This window comes from Myotis nattereri, assembly GCF_964212035.1.
Source record: "Myotis nattereri genome assembly, chromosome: 2".
Lineage (NCBI taxonomy): Eukaryota > Metazoa > Chordata > Mammalia > Chiroptera > Vespertilionidae > Myotis > Myotis nattereri.
Genome location: NC_138076.1, coordinates 209794740 through 209811596, shown reverse-complemented (window position 1 = coordinate 209811596; position 16857 = coordinate 209794740). Strand labels below are relative to the sequence as shown.

Sequence of the window (16857 nt, the reverse complement as noted above, 5' to 3'; positions counted from 1 at the left end):
CTGGCTGACCCCTATTTACCATCAGGAGATACTCACGCGTGTGAGCCCACACGCACAGGCTGCAGAGGGCTTTCACACACCTTTGCTTCCCAAGCAGCCCCAAAGGTCGGCCCCTGATACCCATCGCACAGATGGGGAGGCCGAGCTCAGAGGGAAAGGCCTTGCCTGACACCTCACAGCTGGTGGGTGGCAGAGCCAGATGCCAGGACTCTAACCCAGGCCTCTGATGCTGCCCGACTCTCCCAGGGCCACACCACTTTGGTCAAGGCCGCACGAGCACTGGGGACCAGAAAGAAGCTGTGGGACAGGTCACCCTCATCTTTAAAGGCAGGAGCAGTGAGAACTGGTCCTTTGAGTTGGCAGCAGGAGACGTCCTGGGGGGAGAGGGGAGAAGGGGGCCCGAGGGGGGAAGGAAGGGCCTCCCCCTTACAGTCAGGAGCCTGGGCCGGGCTCTTTCCCAGCTGGGGGGCTGCTGGACAAGTCCCACGGCTCCTCAGGGCCTCAGTTTCCCCAGCTGTCAGATGACCCTCCTCCCTGCCTCAGGAGGTGACCAGAGGGACTGATGTCAGGAGCCGGTCCGCACTGACAGGTCAGTGTGAGGGAGAAGCTGCAGGACGCGGGCTGCCTGCTGGCAGGAGCTCAGTAACTCTGGCCTCACAGCAGAGGGAATGGCTGGATCTGCTCACAGGGCCCCACACCAGCAGAGAGGACCTGCTGTCCAAGGCTCCCCGCTGAGAGCAGCCCTCATGGGAATGGGAGGAGCTGCCAATCACTAACCACCCTGGAATCTCAGCAGAGCACTGGCAGACGTGGGAGATGGAGACCCTGGTGGCTTTGCCCAGGGCCACTCAGGAGGGGGTAGAGTGGGGAGGACCAGAACCAGCCACCCTGGCTCCAAAGCCACCCACCAGACCCAGTCTTTTTCTTAAAAATATATTACTAGAAACCTGGTGCACAGATTCGTGAACCAGTGGGGTCCTTTGGCCTGGCCTGGGCCCTCTTGCAATCCGGGAGGCATGCTGGCTGGGGAGGTACCACACGAGGTGTCCAGGGCATGTCCAGCTATCTCGCCCAGTCCCCAATTGGCAGGACCACACCAGCAAGGCAACCTACTGGTTGGGCGTATTCTCCCTGGTGGTTAGTGTGTGTCATAGCAATTGATCAAACGGTCAAATGGTCAGACACTCAGCATATTAGGCTTTTATATATATGGATTAATTTCAGAGAGGAAGGGAGAGGGAGAGAGGGAGATATATCAATGATGAGAGAGAATCATTGATTGACTGCCTCCTGCATGCCCCCCACTGGGGATTGAGCTCACAACCCGGGCATGTGCCCCTACTGGGAATCGAACCCTCACCTTCTGGTTCACAGGTTGATGCTCAACCACCAATCCATGCCGGCCAGGCCCTAACCTTAACAAATTACCACACACCGGGTGCTCTTAGCAGCAGAAAGCTATCCTCTCACAGCTCTGGAGGACGGAGGTCTGAGACCAAGGTGTCCGCAGGCTGTGCTTTCTCCGAAGGCTGCTGTGTCTGCTACAGCTGGGCCTGTCCCCCTGGTGTTGCCCTAAGTCCTGGACCTGTAGAACCTCCCTCCAACCTGCCCTCACATGGCTACCCCCTGAGAGTCCGTGTCACCTCTTCTTACAGGACACCAGTCAGATTAGAATAGCACCCCCCGCACCCCCCGCCCCACACACACTTCATCTGGCCTCACCTTAAATGACTCCATCTGCGAGGACCCTATGGCCAAATAGGGGCGCATTCTGAGGCTCTGAGCAGGACGTGATGTGGAGGGGATACTCTCCAATCCAGCACATGCGTGCTTCCCATTTACTGCTGAAAATCTCACATGTGCGGTAGAGACGACGCATGTCCCAGTGTTAATGCTCCTGTTTCAGCATGTATAGCCCCTGATGCTTACCCAGTTACCAGCATGAAGGCTCCATTTCCTGAACTCCTTTGCTGCCAGGTGTGGCTGGGTGACAGTCCTGGCCAGGAGATGTGGAAATAAACTCCATATGGCAGCTTGTGGGACCTTCCTCAGCAGCAGCAGCTAGCTTGGTCACCTGCCCCTTTCTCCCCCTCTTCCCCCAGCTGGCTGACAGGACACAGGGGTTCCAGGCGGCTGCACACTGGGCCCCGAGGACCCAGACCCCATGTATCCTGAGGCTGGCCTAGCAGTGAGCTGGGAGCCTCGTTGGTCCCACGTGACTGTGGAGTTGTTAGGGGCAGACATCGAGGAGTGGGGACTAGCTGTAGTTGTAAGAAGTATGAATCATGCTCTGGTAGTGGTGGTTGTTCTGTTCTAATTAGAGGAAGCACATGCTGACCTGGCTGAGACTTGTATCCCCGGGACATGGGAGTTAACCTCAGAATGCAGCCCATTCTCCTTTTTCGAGAACTGCCGGTCATCATGGAAAGATTCACCACCTTGTTGCTGAAACAATCCAGTCCCGAGACGCCCGTCCTTACCAGTTCCCAGCCTGCACTGCCTGTAGCCGGCACCATTCCCCTGGCCTGCTCCCCATGCCCGTCACTCCTACTTCCCATGTAATCTCTGTCCTTCTACCCAGTATCAGCAGCTGGTTTATGGGGAAGAGCGGATTTTCATGGATGACCTGCTGCTCTCCCTCACTGCCGGCCTTATTGGAATAAACTCGGATATACGACTCAACCCTGTCTCTGCTGACCTGGCTCAAGTAGTGACAGGCAGCCCGGACCCATTTGCTGTCTGGCTTCAGAGTCATCGCCCAGCTCTGCAGCTAACACCTGGACGTTCCTGTTGGAGGTTAGCGACCACCCAGGGCGGCTGGGCTGCATGGAGACAGTGCTCCCGCTGGCCTGGAGGGTTCCTGCACCACCTGAGCTGGGCAGAGTGCAGGTGTGCCAGGAGCAGGAGGGGCTGTTGGGAGAAGATGCCCTTGAGGTCCCCATGGATCTCAGACTGACCTTCTGCTTTGGTCTTCATCTCCAGGCGGAGGAGAGATTCTGAGCCGACCACTTTGCCTGGTTCAATGACCCAGTCAGTCAAGAGTGTGGTCCACACCTGTGCCTCCCTCCTTGTGAGGAGACGGAAGGAAGCCGGTAGGTAGGGGCGGGACCACGGGAAAGGAAGTAGAACCGGGAACCCAATGAGGCAGAGTTACTAAGGCACCCAACTGGGCGGGGAAGGAAGGGCACTCCCCAGAGAGGCATGAACTTTAACACGTATGGATACTGCTGAGATCGCATGCAGATAACCAATCACAAGGCAGTAAGGCATATAAACCAATCCCAAGGATGTTGCCTAGGCAGAATTCTTTGAAAAGACCACTTAGGAGCTAGCAAGACTGCCCACCCCCTAAAGTAAAAGGCCCGCACTTCCTCTCGCCCTCTCTCTTCTCCCTGGCAGCAATGGCTTCCTGACGTTCCTTCCTGTGTTGGGGGAGCCCACCCCTGTGTCCATGTGGCCTCCACACATGGACTATTAGACTTTAATTAGCTTGGACACTGAACTACTCCCCCCGTCACATGGAAAGGAGGCTCCAGACACCGGACTGCACTTGGAACCCCAGCTACCCCTTCTCCAGGACTGGCTTCTCCCAGTAAACTTTGGTTTCATTAATTGCGGGGAGGGTGGTGGTGGTGGAAGGCTCCAGGTGGTTGGCGGACGGGCCCCACCCCCTGGTTGAACTCCTGGAAAAGGGGAAAATTTGCATATTAGCCTTTTATTGCATAGGGACTTGGGGAGGGGAGCTTCAGGGAGCTGGAGAGAAAGCTGTGCTGCTTCAGTTTTAGCGAGGGCTCTTCCATTCAGCCCCGGGAGCCAGCCACTTGGAGACATCATTCTGTCCCAAAAATAAAGTCATGAATCTTCCTCAGTCCCTGAGGAGACAAAAACACACACACATTAGCAACTTATCAGGACCATCCTGAGAACAAAGGGAGTTGAGCAGGAAGAGCTTTTACCATGTAAACAAAGGCCTAATTAAGCATAGCTGCTCAGTCCAACCAGTGTGGCTCAGTGGTTGAGCAGCAGGCTCTGAACCAGGAGGTCAAGGTTCGATTCCCCATCAGGGCACATGACTGGTTTTCGGGTCCAATCCCTAGTGTGGGGCGTGCAGGAGTCAGCAGATCAATGATTCTCTTTCATTATTGATGTTTCCATCTCTCTCTCCCTCTCCCTTCCTCTCTAAAATCAATAAAGATATATTTTTTAAAAATAGTTGCTCTTAATACTAGGCGCATTCACATCACAGGGGCTGGGCTACAGGTTGTTACTAAGGAAGCCGTAGCCACCGAATGCAGGCATTCTCTGTCTCCTCTCTCTTCTGATGGCCACACTCATACACATTCATGACCCCTTGTGTTCGGTTTAGTAACAACATTTGGTTCATGTGGTGAGATGGGAGGACCGAGGAGGGGGGAGCACCTTTGCTGGGGGAGAGGGAGGCGCTGAGGGGTGGAGGGAGGGAGGGTCGGGGTGGGGAGGCACCTGAAGGAGCAGAGAGGCCCAGACTCAGGTGAAGGTTGTGGGAGGTAAGGGGTGGGGGGGGGGGGGGCGCGGGAGGAAACTCATACCAGAGGATTTTATCAAGCTGCTGCTGCAGAGGACCATAATTTCGACGCACGTTCTTCCAATATGTGAACTTCCACCCCCCGTTGTACACAAAGTTATCCCAACAGTATTTAAAATCTGCAGCAAAGAGGGGAGAGAGCAGGCAGGTCTGGCCTAGGAGCCTTTCTCTCCTGAGCCTCCCCTGGGCAACCCCACTCAGGGCCCAGTTTCCTCTTTGCCAGGTGTCTTCACTCCTGCCTCAGTTTCCCAAGTCCCCCTGCCACTCACTCTCCCTGGGTGCTTCTACATGCCCCCCACCGTTCCTGCCCAGCTCCCTCTGCTCTCACCCTCTGGAGCCATCATGGCCACCTTGGCCCCTGCAGCAACCAGATCTCGAAGCCCCTGCTCATCTTCATCCTCATACAAGTAGAGGCGGGCGGCAGAGATGCTCAGGTCCACGTTCTCATGATAATTCAGGAAGCCAGCCACCTGCTCTGCACACTCGAAGCAGGGGCTCCAGGATATGTACCAGGTGACATGGTATTGCGCATCAGGACACTGAATCTCATCAGGAAACAGAACCTTCTCATGGAACCAATCCAGGAAGCAGAGTTCAGCGTGGCCAGGATACAACTGGGAGAGATGGAGAGAGGGTGGGGGGACCCTCGTAACAAAGCAGGCATGTGACAGAGCAGGCATGTGACAGGACTGGGGGGTGGGCACCAGGGGACAGGGAGCAATAGTCTCAGGGTCATGTTGTTGATTGATTTATCCCCTTTTTATTTTTTAAAAAATATGTTTTTATTGATTTTTATTTTTTTAAATATATTTTTATTGATTTCAGAAAGGAAGGGTGAGAGGGATAAAATGTCAATGGTGAGAGAGAGTCATTGATTGGCTGTCTCCTGCACGACCCCTGCTGGGGATTGAGCCCACAACCTGGGCATGTACCCTTGACCTGAATCAAACCCAGGACCCTTCAGTCCGCAGGCTGATGCTCGCTCTATCCACTGAGCCAAACCAGCGAGGGCTATTTGTACTGATTTTTAGAGAGAGGAAGGGGAAAGGAGAGATAGAAACATTGATGAGAGAGAAGCATGGAACAGCTGCCTCCCGCACACCCCCCACTGGAGATCAAACCTACAACCTGGGCTTGTGCCCTGAATGGAATCTAACCAGTGACCTCTTGGTCCAGGGGTCGATGCTCAACCACTGAGCATCGCCAGTGGAGCGATCCATCCCTTTGTAAACTCCTCCCCTCCCTGATGTTTTATTTCCGCATCCCTTCCCACACGCACCCATGAACTGCAACATCCCGAGGGCCCGCTCCAGGCCAGGCCGCTGGGTCCAGGCTTGTTCCCTGGGTGCTGTCTGCCGGGAGGGCCCAGAGCCGTGCTGCCCACAGGGAGCCACTAGCACGGGTGTCTACTGTGCTCTTGAAGTGCGGCTCGCCTGCACTGACGTGCGCGACAAATACGGAATACACTCCTTATCTCCGTGACGTGGTATGGAAGAAGAGTGTAAACTATCTCACGAAGAACTTTTATATTAACTACTAGAGGCCCGATGCATGAAAATTCGTGCAAGAGTAGGCCTTACTTCACCCGGCTGCCGGCACCAGCTTCCCTCCTCCGGCCCCTGGCAGGCACCGGGACCCGGGTCGCTTTGCCCAGCCCCGGCTTCGTCCGGAAGAACATCAGGAATGGTGTCCAGAAGGACGTCTGGTCTAATTAACATATTACCCTTTTATTATTACAGATATGTTGAAACAATATCTTAGATATATTACAAAGTACGTTATCAACATTAATTGATCGATTTCTCTGAAAGTTTGACCCCTGGGTACTAGAAAGGTTAAATGACCTGAGTGACCCTGATTACACTCCCATGGGAAAGTACTGCCCAGTGACACCTGTCCACCCCATAAGGGCTCTGAGTAGTCTGCACTTTGGGTGGAGAAGGGAGGGCTGGTGTGTGCTGGATGCTGCACAGGAGACCTTAGTGCTTGGCTCAGAGCGGGTGGGAGGCAGGCAGGAAGTGGGTGTGGGTTCTCCCCTGGGGGATCCCACATCCTGGGCCTGGAAGAGGCAGAGGGTAGCTGGGGGAGGACCTAGCCAGCAGAGCACTTCCTAGGGCCCCATAAGGCATTGGTCACAGCAGCCCCAACTGTCCTAGACCCTCTTTCTTTTTTTTCTTTTTTGCAATCAGCATTTTAATAACAAAGATACTATTTTTAACATGGTCACGTATACTTGGCTAAGTCCAGATTTTAAAAAACATAAGTATCTAGCCCAACAGTTCAACCATACAGTTTTGTACAGAACATTCCGCAGGTCAACAGAAAATGCATTTCAGCACAAAAAATATTTAAAGAGAATCTCTAAGCACCATTTTATTTCTGCAAAACAGATATATATCTTGTACTGATTAAATATCTACAAGTGCTGCCCTAGCTGGTTTGGCTCAGTGGATAGAGCATCAGCCTGTGGACTGAAGGACCCCAGGTTAGATTCTGGTCAAGGGCATATGCCCGGGTTGCGGGCTCGATCGTCGGTTGGGTGCGGGCAGGAGGCAACTGATCAATGATACTCTCTCATCATTGATGTTTCTCTCTCTCTCTCCCTTCCTCTCTGAAATCAATAAAAATATATTAAATATCTACAAGTCCTTTTCCTTTACAAAAATACATATATTGTTGATGGACTGAGTCATTAACAATGACCTGGTCATCTTTCACTTCAAGTTGAATGATTCATAAGCTAAATCTTACAACCACAAAAAGGATTTTTTTAAAAATATATTTTATTGATTTTTCACAGAGAGGAAAGGAGAGAGATAGAGAGAGTTAGAAACATTGATGAGAGAGAAACATTGATCAGCTGCCTCTGCACACTCCCCACTGGGGATGTGCCCGCAACCCAGGTACATGCCCTTGACCGGAATCGAACCCGGGACCTCTCAGTCCTCAGGCTGACGCTCTATCCACTGAGCCAAACCGGTTTCGGCCACAAAAAGGATTTTTATTTGCATTAAGATGTTGCCACTTTTGACAAAAAAAAAAAAAAAAGCTTAAAATATTTTATATTTCAAAGAAAAATCAGCAACACAACTGTACACTGTACTCTACGGTGGTTTTGTTTAACGTGAGGGCTCCTCTACCAAACACTGATGCTCCCGGGACTGCCCCGCACGAGGGCACAGCAGAGCCCGTGCTCCCTCACGGGCACGTGCCGTGGACGACACCTTGATAAGGACACCTAGGCCCCCACCCTCGTTCTAAAGAACACAGCAAAGGAAAACTGACCCCAAACACAGGAGGCTGATCCCTTTACATTCCAATGTGCCGAACGCCTGCTCAAGCGGACTGATGTGCGTCTGTGGATAAATAGTCCGCTTGCTAACTCTGCTGTTGCCCAGAAACATTTACTCTTCATTTGTACTAGATTCGCTTCTTATTCCACGAAGCCCTGGAAGATGGAGGAAAACTAGACCCAGTGTGTAACAGACGCCAGTTGCACTTGGTACTGGGCTTAAAGGTAATGAACATTGAACAGCTGCTGAGCAATGTCTCAGAGCTGGCTCCTAGGGAAAGGGGCATAGCAGATGCACAGACACCTTTAAATGAGCATTTACAATTAAATTATTTTTATTTATTTATTTATTTAAATATATTTTATTGATTTTTCACAGAGAGGAAGGGAGAGAGATAGAAACATCGATGAGAGAGAAACATCGATCAGCTGCCTCCTGCACATCTCCTACTGGGGATGTGCCCCCAACCCAGGTACATGCCCTTGACCGGAATCGAACCTGGGACCTTTCAGTCCTCAGGCCGACGCTCTATCCACTGAGCCAAACCTGTTTCGGCTAAAATTAAATTATTTTTAAAGGTAATATCGTAACTTTCTGAAAAGAAAGTGCTCAAGCATTTTAAGTGTTTGAAAGCACAGAAAAAGATGAAGAAGAAAACACACAATAAGTGACAACTACATTACTGGGAAGAGAATCACTTTTCAATTATTGGGAAACTGCCATTGCTGTAGGAAAAAAATGGTGAAAACCTTGTAATGCGTATTTAAGTACATTTTAATGAGATTTCAATCTCATGTTTTCCCATCAAAACTCAGCTGAACTAGGTCTGCAAGTCAATTCAGCATTAGTTGGTTAGTTTGTGCTTTCAAAGGGTTCAGAGTGTCCAGTATTTTTAATATTTCCCAACCCTTCATATGCCAGATCTCACAGACATGCTATGTTCCTTATTGTGTGTGTGTGTGTGTGTGTGTGTGTGTGTCTCATTTATAACTAGAGGTCTGTTGCACGAATTCATGGACAGGTGGGGTCCAGCCAGCCCGCCACCAATTGGAGTGGCCGGTGCTGATCAGAGTGGGGCCTGCCCAGGGGAGGGGGTTTGGGGGGTTGGCTGGCCCATCCCCAATTAGGGTGTGGGGGGGCTGATCAGGGCCACAGTGTGCATCAAAACAACTGGTCGTTCCGGGGTTCAGGTCCCTTGGCTTTTATATATATAGACTGGAGGCCTGGTGCACGTATTTTTGCACCTGTGTGTGGGCGCAGCCTGCGAGGATCGGCCTTCTGTGCAGGCACTGCTCATCCCAGTCAGCCAAGCTCTATTCCCACTGTGGAAGCACACTGACCACCAGGGGGCAGTTCATGTATTAAGCATTTGCCCCCTGGTGGTCATTGCACATCATAGTGACTGGTTGACTGGTCGTTCTAGTCATTCCGCCATTCAGTCAGTGGGCTTTATATATATATAGATAGCATTTCACATTTTTGTGGTTCTAATCCAGGTATTTAAAGTATGGCAAACATTCATTTTTGCAATTCTCCTACAACCAACATCGTGAGTATCAAGCTTAGCCTGTGGGAGATTCCTTATGATAAACCATAGTACATAACAGAGGATTATGTATAGCCTTAGCCTATCAGAGAGATGTCGGGATGTGAGCATTAACTCTGAGGTGGCCCACAGCCTGAGCTCCCAAGGAGAATGCTTTAAGAAGAGTGCTTACTTTGATGTATGTATGATCTAGATCTGAGACCCATTTTGCTAATTTGGCTGAGTGGCTGAATTCTAATAACAGTCGAGCAAACACTGAGAAAGAGGACAGGGAGGTGAAACAGGCCTTTATGAAAATTTTGCTTTTGAATATGGAAAAAGCATTTATGTATGTGAGTCCAATCGAATATACTCTTTTCTATACACATAAGCCTATCAGCACTTTTAGCCAAGCCTAGATGCCCTTTCCTCCAAGACAGTTTGAAGTCCCTGAAAGAGGTGGAGACTGAGGGCCAGCAAGTTCAATAGACTCTAGTGACTAGAGGAGGCCTCGTGGATAAGTCAAATGCCATTGTCTATGGCAGCAGTCACCAACCTTTCAGCCCTCACGGGCCATCAGTGGTCCACAGACCACCCGTTGGTGACTGCTGGTCTATGGTGATTTGGGAGGGTCAGGCAGGGGCATCCAGGGCTAAAACACAGGACAGTGTTGTGGGAAGAAGCCTCTGGCATTTTCCATATTATCATCTCCCCACATCCTTCCCTGGCTTAGCTCCTGTCTCTGATGACAGCATCATGCGGCACATACCTGGTTTCGAAAGACACCATTTTGATAGTCAAGAAATGAGCCATCCTCCCATGTTTCCACTTCAAAGCAGAGATGGGTAGACTTCGGCCAATAGCCCTCTAGGTTTTTGAAGCTGGAGTAGAAGGTCTTGGGATAGATGCTTCTCATTGGTTTGCAGTGGGCAAGAGAGAAAACAGACAATTCAGTGTTCCTACGAGTTTCACCCATCCAGTGACTCCTGAACACACCCCATGGACAACCTGGGCACCCTGCCTCCCAGTAACCCCTGCCTTCATCTAGGGGAGAACAGCAGGGCAGGGGCTGCAGGGACAGTGGGGCGAGTGGGGGGGCTCCTGTCCTCTCCCTTAGAGCCTGGCTCTGCTGCTTACAACAACACACACCCAATCCCCCAACCCCAATGATTTGAATACAGAAATGAGTATTAAAACTGCCTCCACCCCCAAACATTAGATTTTCATATTAAGGTGCAATTCATGACTGATATTTCACCTATGCATGTTTATTATTATTATTTAACTAGAGGCCCGGTGCACAAAAATTTGTGCACTTGAGGGGAAGTGGGGGGGTCCCTCAGCCCGGCCTGTGCCCTCTCACACTCTGGGAACCCTCGGGAGATAACGCCCTGCTGGCTTAGACCTGCTCCTGGGTGGCAGAGGGCAGGCCCAATCCCTAGGTACAGCCCCTGGTCGGGCTCAGAGCAGGGCAGATCGGGAGGTTGCGATGCCACCCTCAGTCACGCTCAGGGTAGGGCCAATTGGGGGGTTGGGGCACCGCCCCCTGTCGTGCACAGAGCAGGGCCCATCAGGGGTTTGAGGAGCTCCCCCCTGTCACTCAGAGAGTAGGGCCGATAGGGGAGTTGGGGCACCGCCCCCTGTCACACACAGAGCAGGGCGGATCAGGGGGTTGGGACGCCACCACTCTCACACTCAGGGCAGGGCCAATGGGGAGGTTATGGCTCTACCCTGTCACACACAGAGAAGGCCCCTTGGGGGGGAGGGGGAGGTTGGGGCTCTGCACCCTGTGTCACACACAGAGCAGGGCTGATCAGGGGGTTGGGGCGCTGCACCCTGTCACACACAGAGCCGCAGGGCAATCAGAGGTTGGGGAGCTCCCCCCTATCAGGCACAGAGCAGGGCTGATCAGGAGGTTGGGGTGCCTTCCCCTGTCACGAACAGAGCAGGGCGGATAGGGAGGTTGTGGCCCCACCCCCGTCACACACAGAGCCGCAGGGCGACCAGGGGGTTTGGGCGCTGCCCCCTGTCATGCTGATCCCGGTGCCGGGGGGCCTCTCGGCTCTGCTGATCCCGGTGCTGGGAGGCATATTACCCTTTTACTATATAGGATAGAGGCCTGGTGCATGGGTGGGGCTGGCTGGTTTGCCCTGAAGGGTGTCCTGGATCAGGGTGGGGGTCCCCACTGGGGTGCCTGGCCAGTCTGGGTGAGGGGCTGAGGGCTGTTTTCAGGCTGGCAGGTGACGGAAGCTCCCAACTGCTTTTTTTCTTTTCTTTTTTTAAATTCTTGGCCAGCTTTAGCTCTGAGGCTCCAGCTCTTAGGCCTCTGCTGCTGAAAGTAGGTAATCAAAACAATGTATAACTCCAGCTCTGACTCCAGCTCTGAGATCCAGCTCGCTGAAAGCTGGTTTCTGGGGGGTTTTTTTAGCTTCTATATTTGTTAAAATGTTTCAAACTGCAGGCTCAGAGGCCTGCAAGGCAGGCGGGGAACATTGGTTTCCTCCATCACTGAAGCAAGCAAGCCTCATGTTAGTTTCAAGCTGCCTGGCTGCTGGCCGCCATCTTGGCTGGCAGTTAATTTGCATATCTCCCTGATTAGCCAATGGGAAGGGTAGTGGTCGTACGCCAATTACCATGTTTCTCTTTTATTAGATAGGATGACAGGCTAACACCTAAATTCACAGGCTTTGGCTACTGTTCTAAGAGCTCCTTGTATCTGAACTCCTCTATTCCTCCCCAATCCAGGGGCCTCACCCCATTTTACAGAGGAGGGAATGGGACACAGAGAGGGGAGTAGCCTGTCCAAGTCAAAGGGTTGCTGAGTGACAGAGCCAGTCCCTTGCCCAGGCAAAGCCATGTCCAGCCCTTGCATGACGTCAGCTGGCAGCGAGGCCCCATTGGCTGAGAGGTTTTTCTCCTCTCATTGTAAACAGCATTTCCCCCACCGGTGGGTGCACTATAAACGCGAGGGCGGGGATGCCTCTGGGCACAGCCTGACTTTGCTCTTCTGCTCACAGGCACCTTGGGAGACAGGATTTCACTTCCTGCTCAGCGAGCCCCTCTCACTCTGTGTGGATAACGGGGTCAGTAGCACAGAAAGCGGATCCAAGTGCTTCAAGCCAAATGCCCCCAGTGCTCCACTCATCCTTTAGTGCAAGTCTCATGGCCAAGAGGGCACAGGAAAGGCCACAGCGCAGGGGCCCCGCGGGCAGGGAGGGGACAGCCAGCCCACAACTGGCAGACTGGGAGGAGGACCAAGTGGACAGCAGGCCTGGGCGAGGGGCAGGAGGGGCCACTCAGAAGCAACTGTGGGGGCTTCCCCAGAAGAGGGCAAAGCCCCATGGAGAGGGGCCTGCAGAGAAGGTGCCCAGAGCGGGAGAGAAGCCAGGCTAGACCAGGGGAGGACAAGGCTGAGGACAGCGTCACCTGAGGGCCCCCAAGTAGAAAGGGCTACAGAGGAGGACAGAGTGGGGGCAGTACCCGGGCCAGGGCACCGGAGTGGACTCCTGGTTCCCTTGTTGCTGCTGCATTGCCCTTGGTCCCCGGCGCTGGTGCTGCACTTCTGCTCACAGGCCCAGGTTTTAGGAAAGTCCCTGTATAAACAAACTTCCCGCCTTCTTAGCTGGGCCCCACCTCCTTCCTGTTTTGGCTGCAGGGGTGGGCGGGCCCTTGGGTGTGATCTTCCTCAGCCTCAGACCCACCTTCCCTCCTCCTCTGGGGCCCTCCCTCTGGACAGAGCTGACCTCTGCTGGTGACAGGCTCCTCTGTGCAGCAGGACCCAGGCTGCTGGCAAAGGGAAGTGAAAGTGATGACGGCAGGGAGAGGGGATGGGGCAGGCCCTGCTCCCCTGGGAGGGCCAGGCTGGAGCCCTCCCTACACCATCCTGAAACCAGCCCAAGCCTGAGCCCAGTGCAGGCTCTCCACCTGCCTCCTGCTGAATGATGGGAAAGTGTGGACCTTGGATCAGGGACAGATGTGCGTTGTGTTCCTCTTTCTGGGCTTGGTCGTCTGCTTGGGTCCCTCTGCCTTCACAGGGTGGGGAGGACACCGCAGGCAGCCTCCTGTCCCTCTTGCTCTAGGAGAGCCTTCAGACAAGCTGGATAGTGACCCTTGTCAGTTACATGGCAAATGCTTTCTTTCAATGTGTGGCTAGGCTCTTGCTTCATGAAGTCTTTCCAGGTATAGGTGTCTTAATTTTTAATGTTTTCAAATGTATTAGTTTTGTCATATATGTATAGGACATGACATAGACATGTCATTTTTTATTTTGTATTGAATAGCCAATACAAGGACATTTAATGACTTTCCTTCCCTGTCATTTTGTCCTACTGGTGTGCAATGCCACAACCTTAGTGTGTGTGTGTGTGTGTGTGTGTGTGTGTGTGTGTGTGTGTGTAGGTGGTCTCTGACTCTCTCATATGCTCCATTGCCTCACCTGTCCATGCTTGAGTGACTACCACACTGATCTTCCAGAGCTTCAGGGTAGATCCAATACCTGGTACGCCCATCCACCTTAGCCTCACCTTTGAAGTTCTATTGGCCTGTACAGATCTACATGAATTTATGCGAAAAAATTCCTTAAAATATGTTTTATAAATTGATTTCAAAAATAGGAAGGAAGGGGGAGAGAGAAAAAAAAATCAATGATGAGTGAATCATTCATTGGCTGCTTCCTGCATACCATCTACTGGGAAAAGATCCCAGAACCTGGGCAAGTGCCCATGCATGAACCTCCTGGATCACGGGTCCATGCTCAACCACTGAGCCAAACCAGCTGAGTGATGGACAAACTTTTCATGGTTCATGCGATACCCTATTATCAATGTGTAGAGCAATCTTGGCAGGCATAGACGTCTCTGAGGCCCTGAGACCCTCCATCCATGAACATGGTATATATCTCCATTTCTATGGGCCTTCTATTATGTTCTCAGTGAGTCTGAAATGAAGTTAAAGGGGAAGCTGGAAGGGAAGGAAAGAGGCAGCCATGAGGGCAAATAAGAGAAAAGGGAGCACGGAGAGGAAGAAACAGGGTCAAAAGGAGGATACACCACTCTGGGCAGATGGAGGGAAGCAAAGCAGGGAGGAGAGAGGAAAGAATGGAAGGAAGGAAGGGGCAGAAAGTGAGGGTGTGAATCCAAGCTCAACCTTGTCTCCCTGCAACCTTGGGAAAAGGGAAAAAGAACATTGCCTCAGCAATATGGTGCTCAGTAGTCATTCCCTGCTGTGAGAACTGGTGCAGTCTGGACACGCTTGGGGATGAAAGGGGCTTCGCCCAGGTCCTGAGACACAGTGAGTCTGCACCTAAAGGCAGAGTGAATTTAAAGCAAAGGGAATGGAGGCCCCTCTCTATATGCCCTGCTCACTAGGGCATGGTGTGGTCACTCTGGGACTGGCATTCTCCCTGGCACACCTGCAGCAGGGGCGGGAGGAGACACAGAAATGAGGGCAGCAGCCCACAGGACATGCTGGGAGTCCTGGGGAGAGGCCAGGCGAGGCACAGGGTCAGGAGACAGGAGGAACACCCAGGGGCAGAGCAGGAGCTGGTAGAGGATCGGGAGTGAGTCCCATCCGGGAAGGGAGGAGGAGGGGTCAGGAGCAGGGGCCAGCCCTGTCCTGGGTCTCAGCCTCGACCACCTGCTGAGACCCCTAAGGCTTCTTGTCACCACTTCTTCCCAACACCAGGCTGCACATGGTGTGAGCAGAAACTGCTGGAGGACAGAAGTATTATTTGAAAATTGATTGATTGAACCAGAGACTCCCCCTCTTCTTTATAATCCCCTCATCCTTTGTTGGAGACTAACTATCTCCTTTGTTAGACGTTGTCCCAAATACCCGACATTTAACTGTCACCACAGCCCCCGAGGTCAGTCATGGTTACTCTCTATGTGTTACAGTGAGGAATCCAAGAGGCAGCCTGTTCCCTCTGCCACACCCACAGGGTCTCCACAGGAAGGAAACACCCCTGGAACCTGACTCCTGGGCTGCCCATCAGCTGCCATTCATGGTCGGGCCCTGCTATTGTCCATGGAGGGGATGCACAGGCTTGAAAGTTCTGTGGTTGGTCCAGTCCTCTCTCTGCCCGCTGGGACTGAGGCGTGATGAGTGGAGGTGGGTCACCATCTGAGGCTTGGAGGAGACCAGCAGGAGGAGACAAACCCCCAGAGCTGAGTTGGGGGTGTGAGGGTGTGTGTGGGGGGGTTGGGGTCTGATTCCAATAGCATCACTGAGCGGCTGACCAGGCCCACACTGTCCTCCTCCTCCCACAGGGCTTGTCCTGGGAAACAAGCTGACTTTCAGCCCCTCCATGGCAGCCACAGTCCCTGACAACCCAGCCTCCTGTCCGTGATCTCCTTCCTGTCCCGTGTCTCCCACCATTGGCCCCCACCCCACCCCACCCCACCACCCCTCTCCTGTCCTTTTCTTCCATCTCCTCAGGTCACTTTGTCTATCAAGTCTTCCCTCTGGCTCTGTGTCCTCCTGACTCAGCCCCCTCATACTGCTTTGGCCACAAGCCTATGACTGTCCTTATTCTCTATCCCTCCAATGTCTCTCACTAAAGGACTCAGTCCCAGTCCCTCACAGTCCTGTGTGAGGCTGTGACAGGGGGGTCCGGACATGTGAGCAGAAGCCTGTGGTGAGAGACCTGGGAGCCTTCGTTGCCTGGAAGGCCTGTGCAGGATGCCTGCTGCCAGGGGCTCGCTCAGCATGATTCAGGCTCCACAGAGACACGGCAGGACAGACAGCTGCTGCCTGCACTGCATCCTGTGTGGCCAGGTCCTGAGAAGAGCAGAGGGATCCTGTCTGCAGGGAAGCCCATCCCTCCAGCGTCCTCTCCAGGGAGTGGAATTGGAAAGGCCTGAGGACTCAGTAATCCCCGGCCCTCCCCTCAGCCAATGTCAACTTCAACTGCTCTTCCCAATAGTGACCCTGGGCCTCTCTCCTCTCCTATTGCATGGGCTGTCGTTTCAACACAGCACTACCCTCCGCACATCCTTGGTCGATGCGTTTAGGCTTTTGCATTTGAGCTTCTGCTCCTATAAATATTACTGAGTTTACGTGGCCAGTGGCAATTAGTGTGGCCACTGCCCTCCCAGGAGGTTCCTACAGAAGAAAAAGGCTTTGTCACTTCTGCAGGTGTTTATTGAACTGTTTGGACTTCATGAAACACTTACAGAGGAAAACACATTGTGTGGAAGATTCTTAATCTTTCATGTTATTGCTTTGGACTTAAAATCAATGTAAATAATTGATTTTCTAAATATAAAAATGACTCTGATAGTAATGAATAGAATGTTACTGGTGTGTATTGGGACCATATCATAGATTTTAAATGAAAAGTAAATCAATCAGAGTTTTAAAAATTCCTAATGAGGTCATTCATTGCCTTTTGCTGGTTTCTTTTGATCAACTTGGAGATGGTGGCAAATTATGAGTTTTTATTACTTGTTTTTATTTTTTTTATTTTTTTTTTTATT

The 16857-nt window shown here is 52.3% G+C and overlaps 1 protein-coding gene across 1 annotated transcript; it reads right to left on the bottom strand.

The window, feature by feature from the left end:
- Positions 1 to 3695: 3695 nt before the first annotated feature.
- Positions 3696 to 10463, bottom strand: LOC308514614 (DNA dC->dU-editing enzyme APOBEC-3C-like). Its single transcript, XM_081084828.1, has 3 exons — positions 10152 to 10463; positions 4893 to 5178; positions 3696 to 3872 (listed from the first exon to the last, which is right to left on the bottom strand). Exons 1-3 carry the CDS (start codon positions 10356 to 10358, stop codon positions 3853 to 3855), a joined length of 513 nt encoding a protein of 170 aa, XP_080940954.1. The 5' UTR covers positions 10359 to 10463; the 3' UTR covers positions 3696 to 3852.
- Between the last annotated feature and the right edge of the window lie 6394 nt (positions 10464 to 16857).

Coding starts and splice junctions, on each gene's coding strand:
- LOC308514614 (XM_081084828.1), bottom strand. CDS start 10,358: ATGGGTGAAACTCGTAGGAACACTGAATTGTCTGTTTTCTCTCTTGCC. Junction 5,179..10,151: donor ATGGTGTCTTTCGAAACCAG/GTATGTGCCGCA, acceptor CATCTCTCCCAG/TTGTATCCTGGCCACGCTGA. Junction 3,873..4,892: donor GGCCATGATGGCTCCAGAGG/GTGAGAGCAGAG, acceptor TTGTCTCCTCAG/GGACTGAGGAAGATTCATGA.